The following is a 10,520-nucleotide window of genomic DNA, read 5'->3' as shown; positions in this document are numbered from 1 at the left end:
ATAATCCCACTACTGAACCGGTGGAGCTTACACATAAACCAAACATGACACAGCCCACAGGCAAACCCAAAACAGTTAAACTGATGGAAAATGACACCAAACTTACAGTGAGGCAAAATATGGCATCTCCTCCTCAACCACAAATGTCCAAACCTTCAGCCAAACTGCAGCGGACAACTGCCAAAACACCTTCAGTGAGGCCAACGAAAATCAATAGAAGTAGTAAAAATAAGACAATTAAGAAGTCCAAGGAAAAGAAAACGAAAAAGGACAATAAAACCCAAAAACCATCAAAGAAGAAAAAGGAGGTCATCATGCCAACACATTTTCCTTACTTTATGGATAACTACTGTCCTCCTGAGTGCGCCTGCTATGGAAGGTAAGACATTAAGGATATCGAATAATTGATTGACTGAAGAATGAATTTAAATGTATATTACTATACATTTCTATACTAAACTACATTAAGTGATGTTTTGTAGGTCTGTAATGAATAGTATAATAATTAACCGATTAGTCAGTCTAGAGATTCACTGCTTTTATATTCTTCAGTGTGAGAATTTGCTGCCTTTTTCTGTCTTATATATTTTTAAAATGTATATTTTGGGGTTTTAGACTGTTGGTCAGACTATAACCAACAACTTTAAAGGTGTCACCTTAAGCTCTGGGAACTTTCTATGGGCATTTTTCACTATTTCCTGACATTTTACCAAACTGTTAACCAATTAATGAAAAAAAAACTGATAAATTAGTTAAGGAATAGTTAAACATTTTGAGAAATACTCTCATTTGCTTTCTTGCCAAGAGTTAGATGAGAAGATTGATACCACTCTCATATCTGTACAGTAAATATGAAGCAGCTGGCTAGCTTAGCTTAGCACAAAAGACTGAAAACAGATAGCCTGGCTCTGTCTAAAGATAACAAAATCTGCCTACCAGCACCTCTAAAGCTCACTAATTAACACATTATATTTTGTTTGTTTATTCCAAGGGTTTATGTGCCTGACTATTTCTTGGCTGGATGCAGTAACTTCCTAGATCTTGTCACCACTGTGAGGTTGCCAGGCAACCAGTGGAGATTCCAGGATTTCTTAGACTCTAAGGATTAAACAAAGAAGATACAGGCCTAACATGTTAATTAGTGAGATTTGGAGGTGCTGGTAGGCAGATTTGTTACCTTTGGACAGAGCCAGGCTAGCTATTTCCCTCTGTTTCCAGTCTTATTGCTAAGCTAAGCTAACCAGCTGCTGATGATAGCTTCATATTTACTGTACAAACATGAGTGGTATCAATCTTCTCATCTAAAGCTCAGCAGGAAAGCAAATACGATTTTCTAAACAATTGATTTAATGAAAATGATGGTTGCAGCCCTGATGTTTTAGGTGTTATGGCACTAGTGTGTTGATTGGGAGAACTTGTTTTAGAAAGATTTGAAGATCAATATGCATGCTTATTCTTATTATGTATTTTGTTCCAGAGTGGTCCAGTGTTCAGACAAAGGTGTGGATAATGTCCCTTACGGTATTCCCTATAATGCTCGCTACATTCTCCTTATGAATAACCACATCAGCAGCATCCAGCTGGACCTGCTCAATGAATATGTCTCTATGGAGTTCCTAGTGTTGAGCAACAATCAGCTCACAGATAGTGCCATAGAGGGGGCCTTTGAGGGGGTCCCAGCTCTAAGGCGCCTCTACCTGGATAGGAACCTCCTAGAAAGCGTTCCAACTGACCTTCCAGTTTCTCTCGAGGAGCTTCGATTGGACAATAACCAGCTGAGTGTGATGTCTGAGGCAGCCTGGGCCCGGTGTCCCGGCCTCTTGGTTTTGAGCCTCAGCAACAATACCCTGGGGAATGGATCAGAATCTCTTCCTAATGCAGTACTCTCTCCTTTGTGCAACCTGCGCACACTGAACCTGGATCACAACCAGTTAACATCGGTTCCTCTGGGCTTACCACTGTCTATCAAGGAGTTCTACCTCAAAGGGAACCTCATTGAGCAGTTCCGGGGAGGAGCCTTCAACGGGATATCAGAGCTGGTGGTGTTAGATCTGAGTGCAAACAGACTGACAAACAAAGGTCTTCTCAGGGAGTCCCTTCTCAATGCAACTCACTTGGAAAGCCTTAACTTACAGGGGAACAGACTAAAACAAGTGCCACAACACCTTCCTCACTCACTTAAAACTCTAAATCTGGAGTGCAACCTCATATCTTCCATAAAGAAAGCGGCTCTCAGCACCTTGAAAAACCTGGAACACCTGGGTTTAGCAAGGAATAAAATCTTCAAAGTGGCACCAGGGGCATTCAGGACATTAGCCGTTCTGCACCAGTTAGACTTGTGCCACAACACCTTGCGCCAGGTGCCCAGACAACTGCCACAGGCTCTGCACTCAGTAGCACTCACACACAACAAGATTCAATCAGTGCCTCGTGATGCTTTCTGCTGGGGTAACAAAAGTCTCAGCGGGCTTGTACGAGTGCAGTTGGAACACAATTTAATCGATATGGGGAAGTTGGATGCACAGGCTTTCCGATGCTTACGGGGATTCCAGGTGATGCACTTCTACTGAATATTCAGAGGAAAACATACAACTGTGCTGCTAGGACAATTTATGCACAAGTATAAAAATATATGCATGATTAAGGTCCTTCCTCCCTTACTTTGTAAGCATTATCCAATACCTGTGGTGAATGCGATTGCTATGCCAGAAACCAATGGTGAAACTGCCAACTGAGTGAAATATATATTTATTGTGTGAACTTAAATTTATTGTGTGTAACCTGCCCAAGCCTCACTCTTTAGCTGTTTTTAATTACATTAATTCTCTTCCTTGCTTTAAGGGTTGGAGACCAATGGATTATTGTACATGCAACAGGAATAGTCTAACAAAGTTATCAGTAACAAAAATTATGTGACTGCCAAACTTCAGACTATTATGGACCTCACTGGTGGTTTCCTCATGACCATTTTCCAAACAGGACTATTTAGAATAATTTCCAGGCAATGTTTGGTTTCCATTTATTGCAGTAAAATCAAACTCACTTAGAGTAGAAACTTGAAACTTGTATGACTAGCAAGCATTGTAATCATAGACGCATTCTTCATTCATTCATCTTAATTTTATATCTCTAATCTATTCCTGGTGGTATATTTGAGTAGTCAGCTGCCGAACAGCATTTGTTTCATCTGACAGAAAATTAAATTAAGAGTGCTTATAATAAGCAGACATGGATAGTGTGAAAAGGTAGATGTGAATTTTAGATGGGTTTAGGGGTTCTCTCTGCAGTTCCACCAACAGGGAGAGTTTTCAAAACATCCCTGCTCACACTATGACAAAAGAATACACATGTTGATGGGATGGATTATTTCTCAAGCACATTTAAAGTGTTCACAGTGAAACGAATAACTCCCTAAATAAACTCCTTAAATTAGGAAATCAATCTGAAAACTTGCTAAAACTGCTTTCTTTGGAGAATTGCTTGCAGTTTTATATATATATATATATATATATATATATATATATATATATATATATATATTGATTCTTAGTTAATGGTATAAATTTGTAAACTTGTAAACCTCTCCACTGACTGCTTCAATGTTCATTAATTTTCCTGTGAACTCACTGATTGCAATCAACATATATATATAACTTGATGTTTAGTTAATTGTGTAAATATTGTAAACTTATTGTGGGTATAATAAAGTTTATCTATAATAGTCCTTGTACAAACAAGCAATAATGGTTATTAGGCTGCAAAATCGGAGAACATGTGCCATGATAATTAGGTTCTGTGTCTAAGCTTTTTTCTAAAAAATAAAAATGATTTTTGGGCATCTAAAGATGGCTGCTTGAGAAATTTTGTGTTTGTCTTCTATGAATCAAGGTTCCCCCACATAATGTCTTAATAAGGAGAAAAGCCCAGCAAATCTTCTGAGTGATATATATATAGAATATAGGACAGGTGATTCAAATCAGGGAGCAATCAACATGAACATAGAGATAGATTCCATAGAGCCTTCCGTCATACATATGTCCACGTTGTAGGAAATAGCAAACACAAAATACAAAATCACAGAGTAAACATTGTAGAAGAAAAAGTAGAAAAACATCTGGATGCACACATTAATGAAGAAATAGGTTTACAACAGAATACCGAAATGCATCCAACTCACACATACAATATTTAAGGTTGAGTAAACAAAGCTTTTGTGTTAAGTAAATATACAAATAAATGTACAATACAAAGAATCAAAGAGCAAAAATTACAGAATGAAAAAACATTTGGCTGCATATAATATATATAAAACAATATAGACAAGATAAGGCTACAAGGAAACATATTAATGCATCCCTTTCAAAACAGCACACATAAAATGCACGTTTCAAAATTTAAAAAGCCAAGTGACAAAAAGCCAAGAAAGTTAATATTGTCCCCCCAGTAAATGTATTGAAAGGACCTGCATTGATAATCACAGAGGACACGTTTTCATTGGGTGTGAATTCCCAAAGACACAAGAACATTATAGAAACCATTTGAGATGATCAGACTTCAAGATATTTAAATTAATCCTTGCTCTTTCTTAACTTAACCTGACATTTTGTATGTGTGACTGGGATGCATGCTGGTATTTTGTATTCTTTTGTATACTTGTTGCTGAATGCCCTCTCTATGGACTCTACTTCTATGTTCATGTTGATGAGCTCACTGATTGGTATCACCTGTCCTTTACTCTACATAGTTTGCTCAGATGCCTTTTGAGGTTTTTTTTTCTGAAGATGACAATATGTGCTAACATTTTGATGCACACAATGAAAAATCGAAGATTTTATCAAAGTTATAGGTGTACAGCTCCCTCATCCTTCCTCTGAGCTAGCAACTTACTAAAAGAGGTGTGTTTCAAGAGAGAAGAACATTTCATATAAATGATTTGTCCTGCTCAGTTACATCGAGAGAGAGAGAGAGAGAGAGAGAGCGAGAGAGAGTCAGCAGTCTATGGTTCAAAAAGGGGTTTCAAGAAAAAGTGTGGAACAAATAAACTCATACAAATGGTGACATGATGTTACACATGAAGACTAAAATGCACCTGAAATATATGTTATTAAACCCACAAAATTTTACAAGTTAAACAACTTTTTATTAATCCAACCTGCAAGATAAAATTCAGTTTGGTTTCTATGATACAGGGGTGTAAAGAACAATAACAATGAAGAATATGAAATGATGTACCTATGTCATGAATAAACAAGAAAAATGACATGTGTCAGAAGATTTTCAAGACTAACATGTGTTTATTTGCTAGTGCAGCATGTACCTGTAGTAGCTCCACATGTTTCTTCTTACAAAGCTCCCATGCAGTTAGGTCTCTGTAAACATGCCAATATATGACTCAGTTATGAAATGTAAATGTGTTAACAAAATATCCACTAGATGGCAATAATGCATAAGAAAACAGCTTTGATAAGACCTACCTCTGTTTTCAAGTGTGTAAAACGAGATACAGAAAAATTTTAGGAGCTTGAATTTGGCTCTTTTCCAGTTGCCAAATAAGAAATTGTGGCAATTAAAATGCATATGCTTCAGGAAGTTTATCTTGTGGGGAAAATGGTGTATTTAAAGCTCACACCAGACTGGAAACTCAGCAATGCAAGCGCACACACGCATCTGCACACACAGGCATGAGTCATAAGATTTTCACAGAGAAGCAAAAATGTTTATGAACTTCTTTTGCAATAATGTGAGAGTAGTTGACTTGACCACAAGACTGGGAAAAAATATACATAAGAAATGATAAGTGAAGAAGCAGATTTTTCCTATAAGAGGAAAGCAGAAAGAAGACAGAAGTGGAGAAAAAGGATTAGCCCACGTGGAGGTGCTTAGCACTTTTCTCTCTTTTTTTCCCTCTCTCCCTCACTCTAGTAAGTTCACTCAGCAACGTGGCACTGCACCCATAGTGCCTGAGTAAGAAGCGCAGGAGGAGGAGGGCGAGAGGGAGGGCTGGAAGGAGGGAGGACAAGGGGGGTGAAGAGAAAGTGAAGTGAAGTGAAGGGGAGGAGGGAGAGCTTGAAGGATGAATCCAGGCTCCACTGGCTCACCGCGTGTCCAGAAGGGAAGAGCTTTGGCTGGGCGGGGAGCTCACCAGCACCTCCCTACGGTCCAGCAGGACCCTGACCCCATATCACAACACCACATGTCCACCTGGATCCACTGGAAACTCTTCTCCCCTCTTTGTGTCTCCTTTTTCTCATTCTTCTTCTCCTTCTGTTTCTTTTTTCTCTCTTTTTTTCCTCTTGCACATTTTCTTCTTTTCACTCAATCACATAAGATAGGACTGTGTGTCCATTCATGCATATGTGCATACATACATGTGTATACGCTAGCTGTGCGCACACACTTGTTTCCAGAGTCGTCTGGTGTGTGTACATGGGAGTCGCATACGTAATCATGTGAACTGCTCCCTTGACAGAGTCTGAATCCATGTGCTCATTTAAGTAGTTTGGCAGATTTATTTGTGTACCTCTGTAGCCTATCCTGGATGGAGTCTGATATTTAAGCTTATCCCAACAGGAGGTTTGCAGGTAGTTAGTAGTAGTAAGGGCGCTTGCTTACTGCCAACCTCTCTCAGGAGTTACCTGTGTTGGTTACATTCTTATGTAACCTTAATCTTTCTGGGTCTTTCATTTGATTTTCTGCCTCAAATATAAAAAACCTTTTGCCTTTCTCTAAATCTCTTTCACTCAGATGTGACTTATAAGGCGGTGCGATCAGATATAATGCTCATGCCAAAACCACAATGCCATTAATCACCCGTCACTCTTCTCCTTAGAGGGAGATGGCACAGCTCTTCAGAATGCATGAAGTGCTAATACTTAAACATCTTTAGTATTTCTGCGGTGATTTGTAAAGGCATCACAGTCATGCAAAGACAAATAGTCTTGCTGTTTATTCATTGCTTTCCAAGCTAACATTTAAAAGTAAAGTCATTTTTTGTATATTTTGTTTATATTATTTTATTTCTTTTGTAATGTCAACAATTCACTCATAAACTCCTATAGGTGTAAATACATCATTTGAGCCCTTTTTGTGATTCTTGCTGACCACATTCAGTGAGCTCTAACAGGAATCAGACCACGCTAGGAGAGAATAGAAAGACAAAAGAACAGAGGGAACAGGATATTAAACCACACCCTACATGTGAGCCAGCCAGATGAACAGAAAGCAGACAGTTGTGGTGCTATTCAGCTGACGTTCCTCTTTATCATATTTATGAATCTTGGAGGCCTCCTTCTCATGATGCATCACAAGCTGAAAAATAGCTGGAAATTAGTCAATTTTGTTAAAATTCAAAATTTTTAACATACATTTTTTTGGCCTGCATCAATAGCTTGTAAACATAAATGCTGCGATTCTAAGAAGCAACTGAGTGAAATTTGAACTTGTATGTTAAAAGTTTCATGAGCTGCGGCAAGAACTTTATAGAAAACATATAAATGGGAAGTGGATATGTTTCAATGACGGTTGTGATTGACAGCATATAATTTGTGGCTGTTATTTTTCACATACAGTAATTGAATCCAGTTGTAAGAAAGGCACACACATACAGATGCAATTTTGCTGGTATAGAGACGTTTGCCCATCTGTGTCTCTTTTTCACACACACACCCACACAAACAAACATTCAGCTATCTCAGCTCTCTCATTTAACTTTAAACCTTAAACCTGAACTCCAAAGTTAAGACTGACCCCAATGACTTCACTCTCCTCTGAAACTCAAGCTTGATCGCACAAGGATTTAGTGCAAGTCCTAGTGAAGGGTTAAAATGGCTGCCTCAGACTCAGAGCAGAGTGCTATTACATGTGTGAGAGGGAGGTGGCGCTTGAGTTAGTTGAGAGAAGGGGGGTGAAAGGGAAAAGGGAAAGAAGGAGGGGAGAATGAGAGGGAGGAGGGGATAGAGAGAGAAACCATGGGAGCCAGAGGGACCTCTAGACACACACACATACAGCCCATCATCTGCTTCTGGTCTGGACCTGCACTGACAACACACATGCATGCAGGAGCATACAGTTCACAGATTTTGCACTTGGTCAGGCACAAGCGCAGTGCAGAAATAGCATGGTGTGTATTGTCAAATTGTACAGCTTTGCATATATAAATCTACACAAACACACGTTTAATGAAGATATCCAGTGAAGCCTCTCCACTGCCATTACACACATACATGCACACACTGCACACATATGCACTCTGTTATTCAGGGGCTCCACAAGGGGGCCTATGAGTGTTCCTATTTTGCAGAAAGGCTGCATATCTTGCTCTAAAGCTTGAGCTGAGCAGAGCACATTAGTCTCTGTAGCTTCTTGTTACAATCCTGAATACACTTGAATCAGCCATATAAAGACAATAAATCAGCTAAAACAGCTGAAAAGAGGTCTACATCTACATTTATCAGGTGGCTATTTAGAGAAAGCAAAGAGTTTGTGAGACTATAGAGATGTAACATTTTAAATAGAGATCCTTTACTTGCCAGCACCAATGTACTGGAATTAATTCTTAAATATTTTCCTTCTTTGCTTTCCTGTTAAAACTGTTGCTTACTGTTTTGTGGGTTGCACAATCATTCATTTAAATACTATAGATTATAAATCTCAACCAAAACTACCTGCCAGTCAGGAGACTTCAAACACGAGACTTCAAAGGCTTCAAACATAATTTCCAGTAACAGAGAACCTTGCATGCTCAATCAAAACACCCAAATGAAAGATTATTTGCAAGGTTATAGGAAGTAATGAAATATAATGGCTTGATATTTATTTTCAACTTGTTTTTATTTTGGAAATAAATGCACAATAGTCAGACCTGCCAAGTCAGGAATACTACTAGGACTTGCTCACAGGTTCCATCTTAGACCTGGCTAATACTAGATGGCAGTTAAATTTACATAACATAAAGCTGCCAACTCTCAACCTCCAAGTATTAAATCAATATCTGTTTAGCTTTCAACAGATTTTCCTGCCGTTAGCCATTTGTTTGAGACTGTTTGCACAGGGACTCCTGCAAATAGCAATTACTGTATGTGCATGGTGCCAAGCTGGGGTCTCTGTTATCCATTCAGGATGAGGATGACTTGGTTCCTTTCTTCTTTGTCTATTTGCATCAAGTATTATTGAGTGTATTACTATACATTAATATTTTATCTTTCCATTACATCTTGCATATTTCGCCCGCGTTTTGATTGTAGTGACCTGTTTTAACTGTTGTCCAACTTCCAAGTTCTGCTTTTCAGAAATCCTGCAATCATCAGCCAATAATTAGCTAAAGTCTCTCTTCTTGGAGCCACTTGAAGTCTACATCAGTCTGGTTTTGGAGCCAGTGATAGCACTGTCCTCTGCTGTTACATTAGTTTTAAAGAATTTAATTTCTTTTTTAGACAAAGAGAAACTTTTGCCTTATTTATTTGTAAATCAAAAACTTATGATACAGTGGACAATTCCTTACGTTCATGAAAATAATCCTCCGTCTGCTTCCGACGGACTGCCTGGAACTGTTTCCAGAGCTGTTTATCAGACCGAGTTTGTGAAGATTGTGAACACACAATCTAAATCCCTGCTGGTTAGGTGTGTCACAGGATTCCATTTTGGTCCCTGTGCTGTTCACCATTTAGAGTATAAAAATGTTCTCTTCCATGCAAGATTTGTCAAATGCATCTTTATGCAGATGATACTGTCCTATGTTGTGTAGCTTATTTTAAAAATTAAATTTCCATTCGGGACATTATTATATCTCTTCTTGTAATGCACTGCAAGACACTCTTGATAACATTACACTGGTACTTGCAAGTCATCCTGTTCATAATTTTCACAGATTACAATAATTTGCCTATCACCACTGTGATAGGTTTTAATATTGAGAGGGCCAAAGAATTTATTAAATCTGATATCGATACTCAATGTCGTACTCTCGATTAGATACTTACATCTAAATTTTACACTTTATATGTATTATGTGGTCATCCCAGATTGAGATGTGTAATTATGGAAGCAAATAATGGCCATACATAATGAAATGTAATCAACACTGAAATGTTTGACTTTGAAATCCATCCATCTGAATTTATGTAGTCTAAATCCCCTCTTGGAACATTTCAGAAGTCAATTTCAAGTTGCTTGCCTCCACATGTAATCACCAGTGGTTATTTACTCGTCTACAAATGAGACCTTTTGAAAATTGGCATCTTATATCTCTTCTTTTCTGCTCTGGAACTCTGGTCCATACTTAACTCACCCCAATGATTTGTTGATGTTTTATTAAGGCCATACCCACAACTGATTTAGGATAGATTGGTTTTTCTGTTGGAATAATCTGTAAAGCCACCTAAGAATTTGAGTACCTTTGTAACTTCAAAGCTGTTCTCTATAATCTCTAATTTACTGTCTGTAAATGCTTTGACTGAATGTGCTTTAACTGTTCATTCTCTTTATCTGTATTTCTACAATGTATTGTCAGTAACTGTGAAGAT

At 38.2% G+C, this 10,520-nt stretch overlaps 1 protein-coding gene across 1 annotated transcript in view; it reads left to right on the top strand.

Annotated features, from left to right (window-relative positions):
- Positions 1-5,274, top strand: part of LOC122871106 — a 9,455-nt gene extending 4,181 nt beyond the window's left edge. Inside the window, exons 3-4 of the mRNA XM_044185750.1 lie at positions 1-379; positions 1,478-5,274. The exon at positions 1-379 is cut by the window's left edge and continues 1,434 nt beyond it. Coding sequence (XP_044041685.1) covers positions 1-379; positions 1,478-2,570 — 1,472 coding nt within the window. The 3' untranslated portion in view covers positions 2,571-5,274. The remainder of the gene's footprint in view (positions 380-1,477) is intronic.
- Positions 5,275-10,520: the final 5,246 nt, after the last annotated feature.

The sequence above is a fragment of the Siniperca chuatsi genome, linkage group LG23 (genome assembly GCF_020085105.1).
Source record: "Siniperca chuatsi isolate FFG_IHB_CAS linkage group LG23, ASM2008510v1, whole genome shotgun sequence".
NCBI lineage: Eukaryota > Metazoa > Chordata > Actinopteri > Centrarchiformes > Sinipercidae > Siniperca > Siniperca chuatsi.
Note: the sequence above shows the minus strand (reverse complement) of the source record. Positions and strands in the feature narration are given on the sequence as shown.